Source organism: Vipera ursinii, assembly GCF_947247035.1.
Source record: "Vipera ursinii genome assembly, chromosome: 3".
Lineage (NCBI taxonomy): Eukaryota > Metazoa > Chordata > Lepidosauria > Squamata > Viperidae > Vipera > Vipera ursinii.
Window position 1 is genome coordinate 17675189 of NC_139516.1, and position 24213 is coordinate 17699401.

The 24213-nt window shown below is 39.8% G+C and overlaps 1 protein-coding gene across 1 annotated transcript in view; it reads right to left on the reverse strand.

The window, feature by feature from the left end:
- Positions 1-1482: 1482 nt before the first annotated feature.
- The window catches only part of TSHZ2 (teashirt zinc finger homeobox 2), a gene marked incomplete at its 3' end in the record, with an annotated part of 262393 nt that continues 239662 nt past the window's right edge, over positions 1483-24213 (reverse strand). Inside the window, exon 2 of the mRNA XM_083357418.1 lies at positions 1483-4550. Coding sequence (XP_083213544.1) covers positions 1483-4550 — 3068 coding nt within the window. The remainder of the gene's footprint in view (positions 4551-24213) is intronic.

Genomic DNA, 24213 nt, shown 5'->3' on the forward strand with positions numbered 1-24213 from the left:
GGCAAGAAAAGTTGTAAAATGGGGCAAAACTCATTTAACAACTGTCTTGCTTAACAACAGAAATTTTGGGCTCAATTGTGGTCATAAGTCAAAGACTACCTGTACTTCTGGATACTGACATGGCTACAATTGCATCTCTTGCTCCCTGTTAAGCTGCCTATTTCATTTGATTCCCTCCCCCACTTTAAAAAAAGGCATACTTTAATAAAAAAAATTAATAGAAGATGAACATGCTGCAAAGCAAAACACCAGCCTCTAGCATAATAATTACTTATAGCAATACCTTTCGATTCAACAAGAACCTAAGTGCTAATTTCCTTCTAGTAAATGGTTACATGGGATTCTCCATCCTTTTCACAGCAGCCATTTTATAGAAAGGTCAAATCTCTCATGGCAGCCATTTTGTGAATGTGCCTACCACATGCTATCACTATTTGCCCCCAGCCCAAAAATGTTTCCTAATCTAATCCTAGATTAGGGGATCTCAAAGTAAAGAAAATGAAAAAGAGAAGAAGAAATATGTTTTAGAATTTAGCCTAATGGTTATAGATTGATTTTTTTTTAGTGTATTGGGGGCATATTTAACCAGTCTTGTGCTAAGGCCTGGTGAAATCTGGAGGTGAAAAAAATTGTGTAAATTTGTTAGACTGGCAACAGCTTTGCAAACACAATTCAGCCTTGCCTGTTGAGAATAACTTTCAAAGAACTATGATCTGATGAGAGACACCGTCTGGAGATAGCAGGGACTAAATGTCACATAAGATATTATATCTATCACTGACTTTTGGACTCTCTTAATAACCTAACATCTCTCCCCCCCACTAAAAAAGGAGAATAAGATTGTTCCTGTTGATCCATAGGCTCTAGACAGCAATCCCCAAAACAGGCTTCATATTTCACCAGCAATGAACAGTGAGGGGTAGGGTGGGAGCAAAAGGCTCTTGAATTCATAAGGTTATTAAAATTAAGCAAGGGAATCCCATTATTGAAAACTGGACACTGAAACACCAGTTTGTAGTGACTCTTGCTGTTGTGCTCAGACAAATGGGGGATATAGTTGCTTCAAATACTATAAGCAAACTCAATTTCATTGGGAATCATTAGAATGAAACATCCCACATGCTTTGCTTTTTCTATTGAAGGCTTTACAGGGCTGTTTGCTAAATAGAAAACATGGTATCAACAGCAAGCAAGAGAACTCTTTGTCTTTAAGAGCACATGACTGGGAAAAATGCAATGTGTAAAGTTTCTTTTTTCATCATGGAAACAGGCTAATGGAAGCAGCTGTCCATGCAAAAATTTGTCCCATCATGCAACAGTTACAGACAGAGAAGTCAAGGTCTGGAAAGGAATTGGCATTTTGGAAGGTAATATTTTCTTTAAATAAAGCAGAAGTGCTTTAAGAGCCCTCCTTTGATCAACATCACATTAAAACACTTTTTCTTTCTCTCTTTTGCAGTTAAGGCATGCATACCTTAGGAGTTATTCTTCATCCACTTCTGCTACAAACTGTGAATGATGTTCTGGTGACTTGCTGTGTGTTTTGCTTAGATGAAGTTTGACAGCATGTTTGCTCACAAATGTCCGAGAGCATAACTTACATTTGAACTTAGAGTCTGTGTCCTCTTCTCCAGCTATTGTTTCAGGAGATCTTTGAACTGAAATTCTGGAAATGTCTTGCTCTACCTTGGTTTGCTGCTCCACAGCCAGCTTGTTCATGTCTTTCATTTGGAAACCTAAATGGGATTCTAAATGGCCGATGTATGTTGATGGGGTTCTAAACTGAGATGCACAGTCACTGCAATAAAAGATGGGGTGTCCCTTATCCATGTTTTTCAAAAACTTTGTCCCCCCAGTTTTTCTGAGCTGGTACTTGACATTTGCCAGCCAATGGCTGATGGTAGTCATGGACAACCCAGTAAACTTGGAAATCTGCATACGTTCTTGAGGGCCCAGATCTGATAACAAATATTTGCCCTCCGACGTTTGGAAGAGACTGGATGCAAACTGGGCCTGCAGGATCAGGAGATGCTGAGGATTCCAGTTGGACTGCCTTCCTTTTCTTTTATGCAAAGTGGAGACTTCGGTTGAGACATCTTCGAAACGCCGAACGTCCATTTCCAGTTTCATTGATGGGATTCTGGAGGATGCAGCAGGTTTTGGAGTTGTTGCTTTGGGAAGGACTTTGACCATGTCTGCAATGTCAGACAGAGCATGCTTCTGAGGTGGGGAAGTACAAGACTGAGCCTGGACAGAGTCCCCTTTCTTATGCTTTGATTTTGTCAGGTCAATTGGTTGATCGTTGCTCTCAAACACATAATGCCTCGATGTAACATTGGCAGGTTTTGCTGGCGTTGATGCAGGAGACAGAACAGGCTTCTCTTTTATATTTAAATTTGGTTTGTGGAACAAAGACGTTGAACTTGAACTGGGGCTGGAGTTTGACTGAGGTCGCAAAGGCTCGTTTGCTTTGCCCAGATGGTTGTTCAGCACAGACTGCAGGGCACTGAGCGGATTTAAACCAGGCAGCTCTGAAGTGTGGTTCCCAGTAGGGCATCCATTGCTGAGAGATGATGTCACAGAATCCTTTGTTTTTATTTTTTCCTCCTCTTCCTTTGTCTTGTGTTCCTCCTTCAAAGGACTTAGCTCTGACTTTTTGGACTCTACACACATCTCAGCCTGAGGAGGAGAGTCTCCTTCATTCTGATATGGAGGAACCACGTCTGTCTTTTTGCCATCTTTAATGTAGTCCTTATGAGCTTCCTTCTTGTGGTCTCCTTCTTTTTTCAACTGACTGCACTGGACTAGATTAGCTGTCATGGGTACTATAGGCATGACTTTCCATTTTGGAGCAATGGGCCTCAGTTTATTACTGACCGTTGGTCGAACTTGCAAAACTTGGGATCCCACCGGCAAGGAAGGCTTTGTTCCCTCAGAGAGCTGGTATGCTGCATGGATGCTGGGATACGCACTCCAGCTGGGTGCTCCATTCTGAGCTTTATTGATGGCTGTGGTGACAGTGTTTTCCAAAGACTTCAAAATGTCTCCACCACCTTTTGAAGCATCTTCTAAATCTTCCTCCCGGAGATACTGATATTTCATTGTTGGGTCCAGTGGTTTTTGAAGAGCATCTTCGTAGTCTTCATTTTTTACCACTTTTTCATCTTTGTTTGCTTCCTCAGATTTATTTTGCTTACTTTCCTTTTTTAGCTCTGAAGCCGGAGCTGTAGAATCAGTTGATGAATTACTGGAGGGTTTCGAATGCTGGCTGTCAGTGGCTGACGCATCAGAAAGCGACTGCATTTTTTCCACAGCCAAGGGATCCAAAACAAGTTGTTTCCCTTTCTTAGAAGCTGAGCTTGTGACTTTCAAGAAGTGACCCGTGACCATCATGTGGGTTGTGAGTTGCTGCAAAGTATCGTGGGAGCTCCCACATTCCATGCACTTGAGAATCTGTGATTTGCAAGCTTCAAACTGCCACGTGTAGCTGGCACCATTCTGGTAGCCATAACGATTGTTAGATGATAGCTGGAGATTGGCATTCTTATGAGAAGAAAATGTGTCGGCAAACGATCCAGTGGTCGAATCTGGAGAGCAAGGCCTATTAATGTCGAACACACGTTTCTTATTTGGAGTTACCATCTTGGAAGATATGGTAGGTACCGGCTCCTTCAAAGGCACTTTTTGGTAATGTTTTGTTTTGATCATATGAACACTTAGGTCTTGAAGAGAGTCAAAAGAGTCACCACAGAACATACATTTCAGAACTTTCTGAGCATCTTCTTTATCCATGTCCTGAAAGGCCCTTTTCCGGGGCTTGGAATAGCTGGTAGATCTGTGCTTGTCTTTTTTATGGTTGTCATCTTGGTAATGGCCACTTTCGTTCATATGGACAGTAAGTTCCACTAAGGTATCATAGGCAGCGCTGCACTGCCTACACCGAAACCTGCTAGCACCTGTGAATACAGTTCCACACATTTTGCTGCTTTGCCTGTACAGCTGAACTGAGCTGAAAAGGTTCGGCTTGGAGAGTGGCCGGACTGGTAAACTCTGCTGCAAGCTTTTGGTCAAGGCATCCTGATGCCAATCAAAGTCACTTTTGCTTGCTCCATTTCTATTATCACATCCCCTCTTATCAGAACTGGACAGCTTGAGCCCCAGTCCCAAGCCTGTCCAGTAAGAATCTGAAAGGATATTAGCATAGACAGCTGTCATTTTATCCATGCAGCTATGTGCTTCTGTTGGATGTTTGGGATGGATATTGCCTTTGGAGTCTGATGCCTCCTTGGAGCAGAGGCTTTTAATGTCTGCCACCTGGTCGCTAGCATCACTGAGCAAGGATTCGTTTTCTGCATCCTGATTGGAGATATGACTCCCTGGGGAATCCTGGTAGTTGAAGCTTCCTCTTGGATCAGGGCCCACCTCATGTTCTTCATCTGTTCCTGGGTCGTTGCTACCCTGGAGATGAGCCGTGGAATTGCTCTCATCATCATCCTCTTCCTCTTCTTTTATGTCTTCCTCATCTTTCAGATCATCTTCTTGGACGTAACCTGAAAAAGTATATAAACATCTGTGAAATAAGTCAAATAAAAACAATGAACATTTATTTTTCTAGTTGCTTCCACTACTAGAGTTTGGTTAATCTTCTATTTTTATGGACTGTTAGCACAAGATGTGAAAAATCCGGCAAGACTACTTGGTTTTATTAGCAGATAATCATTATTCTTTATATCTTATAGACATTTGGAGTTAATAATAGTAGTCAAATTTTAACCACCTCTTAATGGAACAGTCAGAAAAATTATTATCTGAGATCCTATTAAGCCCATTAAAATTACATGATCATATGGATATTAGCTCACTTGAGAAAATTTCAACTGGCCAAATAAAAGTATTCCTGCTTCTTAGTTGTATTTTCAGGTACAACAATATTGTCAACATGATAGCCATTCAGAATGCTTGAGATGACAGAACAAATGAATGCTACACAGAATTGCACACAATAAACACATTTGGTAAATTGCTGTTTTTTTTCTTCATAAGAATGTACTCAAAACTTTTTTAAAATTAGAAAAACATCTTTTCAATGAAAAGGTACTTTTCTCCATAGCTTCTACTCTGAAAATTTTGTATGATCTAATAGTTTATCCCTAAATTGTAAGACGTATTCCAAAGAAGGGTGTGCTTCATTCTCATATGAATACTATATGATTTTCATTCGGCTTATAAAGGATGAAATTGTTATAATTCTGTATCTCATCCTGAATGGAGATGGCCATGGGTTCATCAAATAATCATGGCATTTGAATGCCCTTTGGTCCTGGATGAAGCGGATTATCTAGACCCGTACCAATCGGGTTTCAGGCCCGGGTACAGCACGGAGACGGCATTGGTCGCGCTGGTGAATGATCTCTGGAGGGCTCGGGACAGGGGGCATTCCTCTGTCCTAGTCCTATTAGACCTCTCGGCGGCTTTCGATACCATCGACCATGGTATCTTGCTGCGGCGTCTCAGGGGATTGGGAGTGGGAGGCACAGTTTTACAGTGGTTCTCCTCCTATCTCTTGGGACGTTCGCAGTCGGTGTTGGCAGGGGGGCAGAGGTCGACCGCGAGGTCTCTCATTTGTGGAGTTCCTCAGGGGTCGGTCCTCTCGCCTCTCCTGTTCAACATCTACATGAAGCCGCTGGGTGAGATCATTCGTGGCTTTGGAGTTGGGTACCATCAGTACGCTGATGATACCCAACTTTTCTTTTCGACCCCAAACCACCCCAGTGATGCCCTCAACGTGATGTCCCGTTGCCTGGAGGCGGTTCGGGTCTGGATGGGGAGGAACAGACTCCAGCTCAACCCCGACAAGACTGAGTGGCTTTGCATACCTTCGTCCCGGGTTTATTCGGACATTCCACCTCTAGTTATGGGGGGTGAACTATTACCCCCCGTAGATAGGGCTCGCAACTTGGGGGTCCTCCTAGATTCACGGCTCACTTTGGAAGACCATATAGGAGCCGTGACTAGGGGGGCCTTCGCACAGGTTCGCCTGGTGCGTCAGTTGCGGCCCTATCTTAGCCGGGACGATTTATGCACGGTCACTCATGCGCTCGTGTCCTCTCGTCTGGACTACTGCAACGCTCTCTACATGGGGCTGCCCTTGAGGACTACTCGGAAGCTCCAACTGGTACAGAATGCAGCCGCGAGAGTGGTGTTGGGAGTCTCCCGATACTCCCACGTTACGCCTCTGCTCCGTGAGCTGCATTGGTTGCCAGTTGTCTTCCGGGTGAGATTCAAGGTACTGGTAACGGTATTTAAAGCACTCCATGGCATGGGGCCGGAGTACCTCAGGGAACATCTGCTGCCGGCATCAAGCTCCCTGCGCCCTGTGCGTTCCCACAGAGAGGGCCTCCTCAGGGTGCCACCGATCAGAGAATGTCGATTGGTGGCCCCCAGGGGGAGATCCTTCTCTGTGGGCGCTCCGGAGCTGTGGAATCAGCTACCGGTTGAGCTCCGGATGGCGCCCGATCTTCGCTCCTTTCGTCGCGATCTTAAGACATTTCTGTTTGTACAAGCTGGCCTAGCCTGAGGGGGAGTGTTGGGGTTATTTTATTTTTGTTTTTTTTAACTTTTCTGGGGGTTTTTAGTGTTGTATTTATACTGTTTTAATTAGGGCAATTTGTTTAATCTTTTTTAATGTTTGTATTCACTATTTTATTCTGCCCTGTGAACCGCCCTGAGTCCTCAGGGAGAAGGGCGGTATATAAATGTTATTAAATTAAATTAAATTAAATTAAATTAAATGATGGTAATTGCATGGAAAATTAGATGGAAATCCCGTAGAGTTCCTCTATGAATTTAGCTGCATATGTCACATATGGATCTGCTGAATATTGGGTTAAATCCATCTTATCTTAGTTGCATACAGTTCACACTGAAATCAATGGGGCATTAGTTAAATCATCATTACTTTGGTCCATTAATTTCAGTGGGTCTCAAATTAAACTAATTTAATCTGGATTCAGTCCACAAGCCAAACTGCTGTGTCAAGCTCAATACTGCCAATTCTAAATGGCTGTCATGTTCTAGCAATTTCTATTTGGGACTTGTTAAGATTAGAATAAGCTGAAATCCCACTCTGCCAATACAAACTGCCCAATTTTAACTATTAGAAGCCATCCTATTATCCTCAACGTGTGAGTTAGGAAATTAGCTTCTTAACTTGTCAGGCTAATTTTATCTGTAATTTCAGCTTCATCATCAGTCTAATCTAAAAGTTTACCAAAATTAAGACTGTTTTTATTACTTGGGATTGTTCCTGAGACATTACCTTAGGATGATCTAAAATCTAACTTATCTCCTTTACTTTTATGAAAACTTCAATTGTGCCTAAATTTTCCCTTGCTAAGTAAGACATTTGTTAAGTGAATTTTGCCCCATTTTATGACCTCTCTTGCCACAGTTGTTAAGTGAATTACTGCAGCTGTTAAGTTAGTAATATGGTACTTAAGCAAATCTGGCTTCCTTATTGACTTTATATATTTATATATTTATTACATTTTTATACCGCCCTTCTCCCAAAGGACTCAGGGCGGTGTACAGGGCAATAAATATCGAAATATACATACAAAAGTTAAAAAAGAATTAAATAATTATGCCCAATATAATACAATAATTAAAACAATGTTAAAACCAAATCCAAACCCCAAACCCATCAGACCAGGCCGGATTGTTCAAATAGATAGGTTTTTAGATCGCGTCGGAAGGAGCGAAGGTCGGGGGCCGTCCGGAGCTCAACCGGCAAGCGGTTCCATAGGTCTGGCACGCCCACAGAGAACGCCCTCCCCCTGGGTGCCCTCCCCCTGGGCCCTCCCCCTTTGCTTGTCAGAAGGCCACAAAAGGGGACCCCATGATCCTGGGACACTGCAACCATCATAAATATGAGCCCGTTGCCGAGCATCTGAATTTTGATCATTGGACCATGGGGATGCTGCAATGGTTGTGTGAAAAGCAGTCATGTCACTTTTTTCAGTGCTGTTGTAACTTCGAACAGTGACTAAATGAACAGTTGTAAGTTGAGCACTACCTGTGGGTACATTTCTCTTGCCGTTTTGTACTATTCTTTCCTGATGGTATAGTGAACCAGTAAAGAAAAAAAGCAAATGTGATAGACAATGTTAACTACTACTTCACAATACGGGGGGGGGAACCACCCTTTTTAACTAGGTTTTTACCTTTACAAAGCAGGAACTGAGAGATTTGTTGTTTTAAAAACTCCTTGTGTGTTAGCAATGAACACACAACATGAACTAAAGATTGGAAGGCTCCATCAAAAATGCCATCAAACAACTGAATTAGATTAGAATGCAAATAATTTTTAATTTATAAAGAAAGGAAGGAAGGAAATACATGATTGTATATTTACATATATATTTTAAGACACTCTTTCCCTCTCCCCCCCCTAAAAATATTCATTTGCTTTGGTATTTTAAGGCAGCCTTTAAAATACAGATGCTCGCAGTAGTTAATGAATGTGCAGAGAGCCCTCCAAATGATTTCCTTAAGGTTCCACCATATGGAAATTGTCACATAAATTGAAATGCAGGAGATTAATTCATCAGAATGCTTGATTAGTAAAACAGCTTCTGATAGAACAACTTTCATCCTTCATTTTTTTTCAAAAAAAAAAACACATAGTTGCAACCCTTTCAGTACACAAATTAAGGCCATTTTGTGCAATCAGTTTATTCGCACAAAATATATATTTCTTGAACAAGGGCAATCTAGATATAGAATTTTTTTCCCCCAATATTGGGGTCATTCTTTACAAAATGCTAGTTGCCCTTTGACATTCCAGAACATTTAAAAGGATTCATCATGAAAGCTTGCTCAATCTGAGGTAATGCTGTGTTAAAAATATTGTGTTAAAAAAAAGTAGATCATAGTATGTTTGATTTGTAAGGAGATGCGAGACATCTATAAATACCATATTTAATTTCACACTAGAAAACCAAATATACCATATTGAATCAAGCAGTATCTCAATATCACTGAGATCGTTGATCTATCCAGCCCCATTATTTTTAATTCAAGAGCTCAGCTATTCTGTTTTCCAATTCTACAAAGATTCTTATGTTTGAATATTCTGTGATCTGGTTCATATTAAGTGGTGATCTACCATCTCTGTCTCCATTGGAGTAGTATGCCTAAACTCCAAAATGTGGATTGTGCCAGTCCAAAGAAGGGGATGTTATATCACAGTTCTTTAACGTAGTACCAGTCAACTTTATGGCAGCAGGTTTTAAAACAAATTAACATCCATGAATGCTACTCAAGGGCAAACCAATATTATGCCTGTAATACTGATTTACCTTGTCTGTGGAGATTCTCATATCATAGTTGTCTCACAGTCTCCTTTTTCTTCAAAAGGCAACTGGACTGTATTTTTCCTTGAGGAAGAAGAAAGAAAATGTTTTGCTTCTCATCCAAAAAGCTTCATCATATTCGAATCAAAACTGATGAAGCTTCTTGGATGAGAAGGGAAATGTTTTCTTCTTCTTCCTGAAGGGAAAAAAAAACAGTCCAGTTGCTTTCTGAAGAAAAAAGCAGCTTTGAGACCAATTTACCTTGGATATCAGCACTGCGTTTATGACATAACTTAATCTAAACTGCAGTGTAAAAAAAAAAAAAAACGTTCCCTCTCCCTATTGCTCCCTCTGTCCCTAGTAATATATTTCGTCAGAACATCCAGTCCTCGACTTACAACCATTCATTTGTTGACCATGTGAAGTTATGACAACCCTGAGAAAAATGATTTATGACTGGTTCTCACACTTACAACTGCCTGAAACCACATGTTCAAAATTTCATTTCATTTCATTTCATTTATTGGATTTCTGGACCCTTGGTCACTGGCATGGATTGATGATGGTTGCAGTATCCCAAGTTCATAGGATTGCCATTTGAAACCCTCCCAGGCAGCTTCCAACAAGCAAAGACAATGAGCGAAGCCGGATTCATTTAATAGGAATAGCACCTAGACTTATATACCACCCCATAGTGCTTTACAGCCATTTCTAAGTGGTTTACAGAGTCAGCCTATTGCCCCCCCACACACACATCTGGGTCCTCATTTTACTGACCTCAGAAGGCTGGAAGGCTGAGTCAACCTTGAGCCAGTCAGAATCAAACTGCCAAACTGCTGGCAGCCAGCAGCCAGCAGAAGTATCCCGCAGTACTGCATTCTAACCATTGCGCCACCACAGCTTTAATGACTGTGCTTCACTTAATGACCATGGTGATTTATTGACCATGGCAAAAAGGTCATAAAACCAGGCATAACTTACTTAACAACTGCCTCGCTTAGCAATAGAAGTTCTGATCCTGACTGTGGTCATAACTTGAGCACTATATAGTGAGGCTGCACAAATACCCCTAGTGCAGCAGTCCACAACCATGGTGGCTTTACGGCCTGGCTGGGGTGGTGGTGGAGAGGAGAACTGGGCCGTGTGAATGGCAGGCTGGTATGTGCATATGTACACATGCAGCTCTTGTGCAAGTGGCAGGCCAGCATGCATGTGCAAAACTTAACTTGTGTGAGCAGTGGGCTGGTGTGCACATGCATACGTGCCCACCAGGCGGCTGCTCATGTAAGTTGAGCTGCATCTGTGCACATGCATGCTCCAGCCAGCCACTCACATGGCCCATTTCCAAAGAGGTAATGGCCTGGTAATTGGCCGTGGGGACCCCTGCCCTAGTGGTACAGCCAGTTTGGTCTACTTCTTAAGACACCAGGCTAGAAACCAGGAAACTGGCCAGTCACTCTCTCTCAGCCCAATTCGCCTCACTGGTTTGTTATTGTGGGAAAAGAAGAGGAGGAAAGGGTACTAGGTAGGTTTGCTACCTTATTTATAAAAAATAAAATAAAATAAAGGCAGGATAAAAAATAAATAAATAGTCCGATTAACAGCAACATATCTGAACTTGAAGAGTTGTGTAGTTAAGCTAAACAAGTTGGTTGAACTAAATTGCATAGTGTTTCATCACATAATTTTAGTAAGGCCTATTTTTTAAAAAAAAAACAAAACAAAACACATGCATTTCTTCATTGGGCTTTCAATTAGTATTTTCAGTACGACAAACATTGTTTTTCTATACATAGCAGGAAAGAGACTGCATTTTTGTCCTCCAAAATAACACCATTAATCCCTGCAATCCCGACAAAGCCCAAATTCCATCTGCATATTTTCATTCACAGAGACCCATTTCCCTGAAGACAGAGGCCCCGAACCATTTGGGTACCAGGGACTCATTCCGTGGAGAGAGGTTTTTCCATGGATTGGAGGGGGCGTGGTTTCATGTACTGCCTGCATCTCCTGGATGTGGCTTTGCTTCTTTGTGCAGACCAGTTTCTGGCATGCCGCAGCCCGGTACCACTCCACGGACCAAGGATTGGGGACCCCCGCCTTAAGATACAATTATTATGAAAGCAATTGCATAGTGCTTGGCTGTGGTGGGATTCAAATATGTGAACAACTGGTTATCTGTGTGGATGCCTCTTCCAGAAGTTCATTCTGGGCCTGAGCAACAAAAAATTAGCTACCGGTTCTGCTGAAGTAGTGCGAACCAGCTGAATCCCACCACTGGTGCTTGGGCAAGGAGTAGAGCAGTAGGAAACAACAGGTGAGGAAAAAAATTAAAGGAAAATTGTTATTGAGGACTGGTAAGATCCTGCAAAGCCCTTGAATGGGGTTCTTTATAAAGTCTGGGAGCAAAAGCCACACAGTCTCTTTCTTACTTATTAAAGCAGCTGTGTCTTTTGCCAACTATGTGCAGCTGCTGTGAAAGTTGTAATGGGCTGACTCAAGATGCCTGCAGTCCTTGGAGCAGCTTTTGAAGCAGTCACAGGTAGTCCTCAACTTACGACCGCAACTGAGCTCAAAATTTCTGTTGCTAAGCAAAACATTTCTGAAGTGAATTTGGCCCTATTTTATGACCTTTCTTGCCTCAGTTGTTAAGTGACTCACTGCGGTTAGTGTTAAGTTAGTGACACTTAAGCGAATCTGGCTTCCCCATTGATTTTGCTTGTCAGAAGGTCACAAAAGGTCATTATGTGACCCCAGGACACTGCGACCGTCATAAATATGAACCAGTTGCCAAGTGTTTGAATTTTGATGATGTGACTGTGGGGATGCTACAACGGTCATAAGCCGATTTTTCAGGGCCATTGTAATTTTGAACACTCACTAAATAAACTTGTAAGTGGAGGAATAGCTGTATAAAGATGGGATAAAAAAATTCTCCCTTCTCCTCCATTTAAAAGCTCAGCTACTCTAAAGATTTGAATAAAGTTACTTCATTCAATGCCACCATGGGTTGCAAAGCGCCACATTGCATGAAGCAGCTTAACTTTTGGCTTCTGTTTAAAACTTTAAACCTTAAACCAGGGGTCTTCAAACTTGGCCCTTTTATGACTTGTGGACTTCAATTCCCAGAATTCCTCAGCCAGCTTTGCTGGCTGAGGAATTCTGGGAGTTGAAGTCCACAAGTCATAAAAGGGCCAAGTTTGAAGACCCCTGCCTTAAACCAACTGGAATCAAACAATCAAGCTGTTCTCCAGCCTAATCGAAATAAAAACAACAACAACAGTGAAATGTTTACAACGGGAAAAGCTTGCACAAAAGTGTTAAAGGAGGGGAGTGGGGGAAAGAATGGGCAAATTTGTCTATTTGAAAGAAATCTGAAACTGTGATGTAAATATGTTTAAAAATATTGCATAGCGATGTGGAAAGAAGGCAGAACAACCGGTAGACTGGAAAAATTAGAAACTGACAGATTTGGCTAGCTCTAGTGGGAAACACAATGTACACATTTACATGGTTGCTTTTCTTGCTATAATATAAGGGATTTATGTTCAGAGTAGGGCTGGGGCATTACTTTTTTTTGTATTTTAAGAAAGTATATTTTAGCATAAATATGCATACACTATTGTGAGATGATATGTTTGTTTTGTTTCTGGGTATCCTGACAGAACATTTTGCTGTGTGTGTTTGTGTGTATATTCCTTTTTAATGGTTTATAATAAAAGAAATATTTAAAATTTCAATAAAATATGTACGGTATGCTAGCAATAACTATGAAATTAAAAGTAATTAATTCTGTGTGCCAGAAATGACAATGGCCCTCTGTAATGGGAATTTTTCTAAGAAACATTAAGTAAAGCTGTACAATCTTTTGGATTCAAAGACAAAGGGAAACTTTGAAGGGTGCTGGATACACATGGAACATCTGTCTGCCACTCCTTAAATGAGCTATATACATTTTTTGGGAGCACACAGCAACCCTACATAATTGTGCTGATGAAATTCCAATGCATTTTCTTCAGTCCACATTTGCATGATGTTTGTTTGGGAAATTTGTTGCTTATATTTTATCCATTCAATAATTCTGATGAAAGCACGCTTGCCGAAGAAAGGAAATGCATTCATTACAGATGTGCAGAGCCAATCAGATTAAATCTAAACTGCTGCTTTGATTCCACTCACTGAAAGGTTAAACACGTCCCCCCCCCGCCTGTATCTCTGAACACATTTGGTTCATATCTGATCTGGACAACAAATTAAAACTGGAAAGAAAGCCTTGTTATGCATGCTTAAATGGCCACTGAATCGCGAGATCCATTTAGAGGGAACCAATTCAATTTGATAATTTGATTCAAATCAACCATCTCTCAGCCCTTAGAGGTAATCCAGACAAAAAGTTCCAACACTACTGTCAGGTTACAGGTTACATCCCACCCCTTGACTTTAAAATCCAAGAATCTGGGGAGGGTCCCTTCTGAGACATCTCTCTCTCTCTCTCTCTCTCTCTCTCTCTCTCTCTCTCACACACACACACACACACACACAATTTCTTCTGCAGGTTAACAGGCTTGTTAACTAATTGTTTGGAAGCAAGGTGGCTCTCATGTTTAGGACACTGAGTTGGAGGTTAGCAAACCCACGATTGAGACCCGAATGCTGATGTGGAGCAGGGTGAGCTCCTGCAAGGGACATGAAAGGAACCCCCCATCTGGGTGTGCTCCAGACAACAGTGATGTTACCAGCTAATCCTTTCAACCCGGAAGCGCCTTACTGCTTCTGATATGAGTGCAAAAACTGTTGCCTAATCTACTGTTCCTCCTCGTCTTCCTCCTCCTGACTCAAGGGCATTCTCACAAACTATTACACTATCTGATTTGGAAATGTGATTCAATTCAGCGAATCTGCCTGAGAATCTAATCCTGTCAGGCTCCCCAAACCAGGGAAAACACACAGAATTACTTCCAATTTCCTTGATTGTTCCTCGCCTATAAAGAGAAATCTTGCAAAACGAAAGCAAACTATTTGTATTGCTAAAGATACGCTCTGAGAAATTCTAGGGAGGAGCTACTGTACCTTGACTCTCTTCTTCACGACCAAACTGTCTAAAATAGACTGTCTCTTGGTCCTCTGGAATGCAGCTGCTGCCTCCTGGGAATCTGGATTACATTTTGCCACAAATCCTCAATCTTAACACAGCCTTAATACTCATATGCCGGTCACTTTAAAGAAGCCTATGGAGATTCTCAGTCATCCAGGTCCTGATTGTCTCAAAGGTGCTTTTGGAAAAAGCAGCTGGACTTTCATTGTTATTCCTTGAAGATTTTTTTGCTTCTCACCCAAGAAGCTTCTTCAATTTTTGTAGAAAAACTGAACAAGCTTTTTGGATGAGAACCGGAACATCTTCAAGGAGAAACAAAGTCCAGTTGCCATTTGAAAAAAAGACCTTTGGATCACTTTAAAAAATAACGTGCCATTTGGACACAGCATCATGTCACCCTTTGTGCCCACAGATACCTTCCTTGACGTCCAATGCATTTCTTGCCCATATTATATAATTGTAAAGTTGTTTTAATACAAATACAGTAAATGGAACAATAGCAGGCCAGAAATGAAAGAAATCACCTCTAGCGTCATTTTTATTTACCAGGATTATTCTGGGATCCATTTATGTTCTATACGCATTCGGAATCAATAAAAACATTGGGTGACTGTAATCCAGACCTTTTGTAAACATGCCAAACTGCCTAGAGAGGGAAATAGAGAATATTCAAATAAATTAGAAAAGGTTACTAGTAAGCATCTTTGCTAGCTGGCTTTTGTAAAAACTGGCCTTTGTAAAAGCTATGTTGATTCTTGCTACCCAATGCAATAGAGGTCCATCTTAACCTCTGTAAGTTTGACAAAACAGATGCCAGCTGTGAAAAATTCCAGTGCTATTTTAAGCTGTTCTTTACAACTGTTCTTTTAGTCTTAATCAAATGGATGTAGATTTAATTGATTACAGCTGCTTGTATTTCTGATTTCAGGTACATCCTTGATATACAGCAAAATACATTCAATTACTCCAGAAAATCAAATTCTATTAGGCTCTTGCTTGTCTAGTCCTTTCTAGGAACCAAACTAACATGTATAATTGCAGGGGGGAAAAAACCCAACTAAATAATTTGTTTTTGCGCGTTCCCTCTCAGCCAAAGTGACACATTTCAGTTTGCTCAGAACAGAAGCTTATTTTGTTCATAATGTTGACTGATATAAATTATTCCTATTTTTACTATTGTTAGATGAGGAACTCCATGGTCCCACAGTGCCTTGATATGAAATGGCCCAATCTGTACTCCGTTGTTTTTTTCTTGCATCACAATTCACTTTTTATTATAGGTTGCTAGTGGTACTAATAAAAAGATGCTCAAGGAAGAGACACAAGTGATTTGTCCACAAGGGGGCGCTGCCAGGCAGAAGCAGAGAAATAACAATTGCTATCTCCACTGAAAACATTATGGCTGCCTTCCCCCCCCCTCCAAAAAAAAACACAAAAAACCCCAAAGCTAAAACAGTAGGCAATCAGGGGTAGGGGGTGTGAAAGACATTTCAGTCAGAATTTTGGAATCTGTAATCTCAGTATAAATATTTATTCCCCCCCCCCCAAAAAAAATATAGCATAGAATACCCCAAGAAATTTATCTTCGGCATCCAAGAGTTCTTGGAATAATGTTCTCTATTGTAATTAGTTGCAAGGCCTTTTTTTCAAGTAACCCTGAGCTTATTCTCTTCCAATGAACAGAAGAGTGAACTGTCTTGTAGGAGCAAACTACGGTAAGAGATGCTTCTCGGGCAGTGGTGATAACAGTCTAAGAATGCAGAGGATTGGAAGAGCATCTTCTTTGGCAGGTGGAACCCTGTAAATATGGATATTGTGGGTTTTTTCCACCTCTTTTTCTTTCTGTCTATGTCTTGGTCTCTCTCTGTCTGTCTCTGTCTCTCTTTCTCTCTTACACACATTCTCTTGTTCAAATCACAACTGAGATGGCAACACCTGCGGCTTCAGAGCACACCTGCTCTGTTTGCCTCTGGGGGCAACCTGACACAAGGGTGAATTTATTAGGCTCAGAATGCAAGTTCAGTTTGCCATTCAGATATGCCATGGTTTGGGGCAGTTCACTCTCTGACTCTCCAAGCCAACCTAACGTAGAGTGTGTTGTGTGGAGTGTGTTGTGAAATAAAATGGAGTTAGGGGGAAGGGGCAACAGCAAGGAAAAAAATTACCCTGATTAGGCTCACTTAAGCTTTTGGGATTTAGGAGGAATACCAGTCATTTAAATCCAAAGTGAAAACCAGAAACTCCAAGACCTTATTTTACTGTTCTTGTATGATGACCCTGACCTGAATTCTCAGCTCCGCAAACCATTTAATCCTTAAACTTCTTGAAACCAGGTTGCCGACAGTGTGGCTATATGCAAACTGCAGCAATCTTTCTAGCTCCCCAGGGATGTTGGGGCTAAACCTTTAGCAGGAACAAACTCTTAAGTACTTGTAGTCCTCGACTTACAACCACAATTGAGCCCAAAATTTCCTTTGCTAAGTGAGACATTTGTTGAGTGAGTTTTGCCCCGTTTTGCAGGCTGAACCTACTGCATTTCTTAAGTTAGTACCACGGTCGCTAAGTGAATCTGGCTTCCCCATTGACTTTGCTTATCAGAAGGTCACAAAAGGGGATCACATGAGTATGGGACACTGCTACCGTCATAAGTATGAGTCAGTTGACAAGCGTCTGAATTTTGATCACATGACCATGCGGATGCTGCAAAGGTCGCAACTGTGAAAAATGCTCATAAGTCACTTATTTCATTTCATTTCATTTTATTAAATTTATATGCCACCCTTCTCCCTGAGGACTCAGGGCGGCTCACAACAATAAAAATTAAATTATGAGCTCTTAAGCTTCCTCCTTCCATTATATATTCAAGATGGACAGTATTTAATATTTATTTGTTATGTATATGTAGGGGTGTGAGTCTGTACATATGTTGTATATAGTATGTTTAGGTGTATGTCATGTATGTGTTTCACTTTGAGAGCGGGCAACTAAATTTCATTTTTGATGTGTGCCGTTGTGCCCACAGTAAAAAAATGACAATAAAGCTTATCTTACCTTACCTTACCTTACCTTACCTTATCTTATCTTATCTTATCTTATCTTATCTTATCTTATCTTATCTTATCTTATCTTATCTTATCTTATCTTATCTTATCATCTTATCTTATCTTATCTTATCTTATCTTATCTTATCTTATCTTATCATCTTTTTCCAGTGTCATTATAACTTTGAATGGTCACTAAATGAACTGTCGTAAGTTAAAGACTACCTGTAATGCTCACGTTCTTTTCTGAAGAAAATTTTCAGTGTGGTGGAGGGATTGTTGCACTTTGTGTTCTGTTATTTGGATAAAGTTCTGTAAAATGCCCCAGATCTTCATGCAAAAATGAGATGCTTAGCTGAGATGTTTCTCTTTCTTCAGTGCTTCCTGCAATGACTATGTGGTGAATGGCAATATATGAAAAAGAGCCTTGGTGGAGCAGTGGGCTAATGCCTCCTTAAGTAACACCAGCTGCCTGCAATTAGTGCAGGTTCGCGTCCCACCAGGCTCAAGGTTGACTCAGCCTTCCATCCTTCCGAGGTAGGTAAAATGAGGACCCAGATTGTTGGGGGCAATAAGCTGACTTTGTAATAACGCCGCTTGGGGTGTGTGTGAAAGCCCTAACAAGCAGGCATATACATAGAATGAAGGCTATTGCTAAGCACATTGTGCTTTAGATTGTAAGCTGCCCTGAGTCTTCGGAGAAGGGCGGGATATAAATGCGATTTTAAAAAAAAGGAAAGGAATGTGCATAGCAGACAGGTAACTGGACTAGATTTATTTTGTCAGTTCATTCCTAGTTTCCTCTAGATTTTGACTTTTGATACCTTTAGGCTATGTTACAGCACAGATTATACAAGCTATAAATTTCTTTTCTTTTCTTTTCTTTCTTTCTTTCTTTCTTTCTTTCTTTCTTTCTTTCTTTCTTTCTTTTCTTTCTTTCTTTCTTTCTAATAAAAGAAAAAGTTAAGTGATAAAAATACGAATGTGTCAATACAGAGAAATATATGTGCATGCAAGATGCCATTATATGGTTTAGTTGATATGAACTTTCTTTTTTTTTTAAAGTATTACATGGAAAGGCTTTGAAACTTCAGTTTGTTAAAAAAAAAAGCAACAGTCTAACAGCCTTTGAAGTCGTCGCTATTGATATTGTTCTGAACAGTTTCATTCAAGTCCAACTAACATCAGACAACTGTTTAGTGTATCAGAGGAAGCCACAAAAGCAGGGATTTCATCAATATTTCACAACAGCCTCAGGGAAACTGTAGATTGCAGTGCTGTAGGGCAGCTAATGGAATTACACACAAGGGTTTTGTACATTTAAAATAAGCAGCTACTAAAAAAAATACATTTCAGTTTGATAGAAACTGTATAAAAATTGCAGATGGAAGAAACAAATACCAACCAATTTTTTCCCCCCTCTCATTAGGTTGGTAAAACTTCGAAAAATCAGATCTTCCTTTGACAATATTGTTATTCTATTTATTATTTATTATTATTATTATTATTATTATTATTATTATTATTATTATTATTATTATTTTGTTACCATTTGGCTCTACTGTCAGTAATAATAAAGACTGACAGTCATAGAAACTAACACAAAAATAGTAGAGACGAGTTAATAATTAAAGAGGTTCATGAAATATGGTTTGATATTGTAGAAAATCTCGCTTCCTTGTGGTAAAATGTGCTAGAGTGACAATTGAATATGCTCAACCATTTTGATTTGGCGGAGTGAAAAACTTGAAAGACTGACACCACCACCCCTTCCTTTAAACCAGGGGTGTCAAACTGCCAGCCCATGGACCAGTTGCATCATATGGAGGCTGCGCCCACCCCAGCAATAGCAATGAGAAAAAAATCATGATACGTCGTGACATGTCACATGATGCAGTGAGTTTGACACCCGTGCTTTAAACATTCTTCCCCCAAAATGGAAAATAGTTGATGGAAGGTATTTACAAAGAGCATGGTCTGGGGGAAAGTGAGAGGAAGTTCTCCATCCTATGAAAAAGAAAGTGTATCTATAACACAGTTGTAAGATCAGCATTTCCTCTACAAGACTCTTTATCAGAGTCAAAAATTGTGCATACAGCACAATAGTTCCTATTCTAAAATTAGATTTCTTCCCAACAGTGCATTATTCACCTTAGAAAAATAAGCATTGTTGACCTTCGGCTCAGTTAGATTAAAATGCTTACACATGGCCTATATCAGATGACATCTCTTGGTTACAGCTTCTTTCAAAATGGCTTTTAACTTTATTATCATAATTCATAGCATCATTGATAGTATTCATAAGAATACTATTTTTTAAAAAAAATACTACTTAAATGGTGAAAGAGCTAAGATCTGAGTCCCTTCTCAGATCTTTGCGAACTAGAAGATTCCCAGTTCAAATCTTGTCTTAGCCAAAAACTTTGAAGGTCACTTAAAACAAGGTGCTATTTCCAACATGCCTATCCTGATAAGAAATATATTTAATTTATGCTATTAAACTACTGCAGAAATTTCCAGCATGTTTGAAATATTCTACATGCATGCTTACCGTATTTATTTATGTACCTATTTATCTACATTATCCATACAAGCTTATAATCAAAGATGCATTTGCACATACACACCCTGATGGTAATTGATAAATAATCTACCTACAATAGGTATTATGAAATGTTCACAAAGAGTACACAGGCAGTCCTTGACTTACAACAGTTTGTTTAGTGACCATTCAAAGTGACCGAAAAAGTGACATATGACCATTTCTCACTCTTATAACCTTTGCAGGATCCCCATGGTCACGTGATTTACATTTGGATGCTTGACAAGTGGTTCATATTTATGATGGCTGCACTCTCCCTGAGTCATTTGATCCCCTTTTGCAGCCTTCTGATAAGTAAAGTAAGGCAGAAGCCAGATTCACTTGACCACTGGGTTACTAATTTAATAACTGCAACTGATTCATTTAACAAACATGGCAAGAACATTTGTAAACTGGGACAAAACCCACTTAACAAATTTCTCACTTAGCATCATAAACTTTGGGCTAAGTTGTGGTCAAGGACAAGGTAGTCAAGGACTACCTGTATGTAGCTGCCCAGTCTAAACCTGTTTAACATGGAGTACTAACTGGAGAACAGCAAGGTACACCACTGCATGTTAAGTTTTCAGGTGGAGGTACAAATCTTTATTTCGGGAGCAGATGGCTTAAAGGTTTTGGCACTCTAGGGAGGAGAAAGGAGTGAACTGCAAATAGTAAAAGATAATCCAGGAATGAGGGAGCATCGTCAGGACAGATTTCTTAGAAGAATTCATTTTTGTATAATCTTCTTCAATCTGGGCTCCTGGGAATAAGCCTTCTGAAATAATCAGCCACACCAGTCTAACAAAAATGAAAGAATCCCACAATTTTTGTTTTGGTTTTTGGTGTGAACAGAATAATAGCAGAAGCAGAAACGTGCACGGGAATGAGTTAGAATTTCACAGTTCATTCAAAACTCAAGGAGGAAACACTAAAAGCTGAGGTAAAAATTAAGCATTTTGTTCTCTGCTTATACAGTAGATTGCCATTTTCAGCACCATGATAACATTGACCATTTCTGCTCAATATTTAAGACTGTCTTTAAAAACTGAGTCTTTTCTTTATCTCTGATTTGGGGTCCCCTCCCTTTTTTTTCCTCTTTAGCTCTCTCTGCACATTAAAGCATTTTTTTAAAATTCTGAAAATATTTTGAAGTAATGTTGGTTCATATTTGCAAAAAAACATGTCTGACAATATGACTTGGACTCTTCCTTTTCTTTTCTCTTTTTTATTACTGTACATTAAAACATTTTTTAAAAAGTAATGTTGGTTCATATTTGCACAAACTAAACATATGTAGACATATCCAAGGTCATATATTTGTAAAGTGAAGAACAATGCATTTGCCAAAATGCAAAAGAAACAAATGTTAATGGGAGAAGAATAAATATAGACTACAAATATCTTTTAATAGTCTTAAAAGTAAGGCTGTACAATTGCTTTACATTCAGTTCATTTCATTATATGCAGGACATCCTCATCACAGCAGTTCTGAAGCACTGCACACTCCTAACAGAATAACATATTTAGAGAATGACAGAATGACTAAAGAAGGATAGAAGGTTAAGATGCCTTGAAATTTAGCTTAACTTATAAATTAAAACAATTTCCTTCAACCACAAAAACACTATATCAACAGCTTCAGATCATTGCTGAGCATTGCATAAGATGTCCTTGCCTGGATGGAGGCTTTGTAGCTGGGCTGTCCATACAATATTAGAGCTCTATCACCCATGCTCCTCTTTTACCTGGACAAGCCAGCTACTGGGGTCAAGTTTTGATCTGCAGGGAGCTGTGACAAAATGGTGTGAGAACTTTACTCGGGGGGGGGGGAAGGATCATGCAAATTAATTTATTAATTTACAGGGCCATAACATCACAGCATTTGAGAACCCCTGTACTAATGAATTGATAGGAGTGAATTCTCTGTCTGAATTGTATAATAGTTGGCAGAAATTCTTTATCCAGGATGGGAAGGATACAATTTTCTTGCATATAGCAAATTGCACACAGTTTCTCATTCTGCCTGAAATCCCTGTCTCTGAAAGAGGCCCATTCAAAATTCACAAAGATTATACGAAATAAGTCGCTATTTGTGACAAAAAAAAACCCCCAACAGCCCTGGGAATAGTAGATGGCTACAAGATGGCTTCTCCGATTCCATATGCATATTGATTCATCTTTTATGATGACAAACTTTTTCTTATTTAGAGGGCAATCTTTCATGTAATAAGGCTTACTCTTTTCTGGTATATTTGATTAGGTCAGGTATACTGTGTAGTACTTCTGCCACAGATTCTTTAGCTTGTTCTAGATCTATGAACGTAAAGAATGCTGTGCTTTGAAATCATAATTTCATCTTCTTTGATTTTCTGGAGGCACTGTAGTGGGGAGTTGATAGAATATTTGCTCCTCTCTGTGAGAAGTTTCCAAGCTTTTTTGTAAGTACTTTGGCTATGTCCCAGAGGGGCTTTTTCAAAAGACAACTGGACTTTGTGTTTTCCTTGAAGATGTTTAGCTGCTCATTCAAGAAGCTTCTTCAGTTTTGACCTTCAGTTCTTCAGTCTTTGGGTATGTTTCTTGTTGGGGCCCCTGGTAACGATGCAGTAGGATGATGAGATATGTTGGGATGTGTACTTGGGGGCATTGATGGAAGTGCAACAGAATAGGTTGCTTCTTATGAATTCTTATATTCATGGTGTGATCCACATTTCTGCACACAGAAATTCACAATTTTATTCACAATTTTAGAAACAAGCCCATTAGACAATTGTTATTACTCAATCTCCTTGAAATCTGACGTGTAGGATATTTCTGTGTAGCACTGCAGCGTTTGCTTTTAAATTCCCACAGGTATTATATCTATAGCTATATCCTTCATCTGAATGGATTCTTGGATGGTACACAAAAGCATGAATATATTAATCCCACCAAGGTAAACACATTACACTCAAACATCAATAGCAATTTAAACAAACAAAGGTAAACAAAGGATAGAAACCACAAACAGAGCAGGGGCAAAACTGCTGTTTAAAATGCTTTGGCCAATGAAAATTACAAAAGAATGTCAAATCCAAGCAACAAAAACAAAACCTTTTGGGGGAGAATGTTCTAAAGTCAAGAGACCTTTCCAATGTAGAAGTATTTTGCATCTTCCCCAAGAGGGACTTGGAGAAACTTCTTCATAATATGTGATACGTAAGTCATAGACAGGCAAGTATGAGAACAAAGCTATTCCTTCCAGCTGATTTAGAGTTAGTATCAGCGGCTTGAATTGAGTCTAGAAGTAAATAAGCAACCATAGAAATCTAGACCTTGAAAGCTGCTTTATATTGAATGGGTACATCTTGACTGAGTCAATGGAATATAAGAATATAGGCCAAGTGTGATTGGACACACAAGGAATTTGTCACTGGTGCATAAGCTCTCAGTGTACATACAAACAACAAAATGGTAAGTCATAGCTCATAAATCATAAGATGCAATCATAAATCATGATACAAGCAAGTGATAATGTATAAGATGCCAATAGGAGAAGGTAGTAGAAAAGATAAGAAGATGGGAAAAATGAGAAGATTAGAAGGATAATAGCAATACAGCCCTACTACTTGGGTAAATATCTTCAGGCATAAGACAAAGTTGTGGGAATTAGGTGCTTAGCAGAGGAATGGAGTGGGGGGGAGAAAGTGTTTTTGTGTCTAGTTTTGGCATGCAATGCCCTCTAGCAGCGTCCTGAGGGGAGAAGTTGAAAAAGTTTATGTTCAGAATGTGAGGGGTCTGCAGATATTTTTCCAGCCCTCTTTCTGACTTATGCAGTGTACAGGTCCTCAATAGAAGGCAGGCTGGTTGCAATTGTTTTTTCTGTAGTCCTAACTATCTGTTGAAGGCTGAACTTTGGTTGCAGTGTGAAACCAGATACTTATAGGAGTACAAATAACAGACTCATTAATTCCTCTGTAGAAGTGCAATGTATTATCAACAACAATGGGCAATGATTCCATGTTTTCAAGAAGAGGTTGTAATGCCATGGACTGAGTGCAGAATCTTCCATAGGCAATGCTGTCCTAAGCTGCTTGCCTTCCCAGTTATTTTTCCATTGGAATAATATGAACAAAATTTTGCTGAATAGAATAGAATAGAATA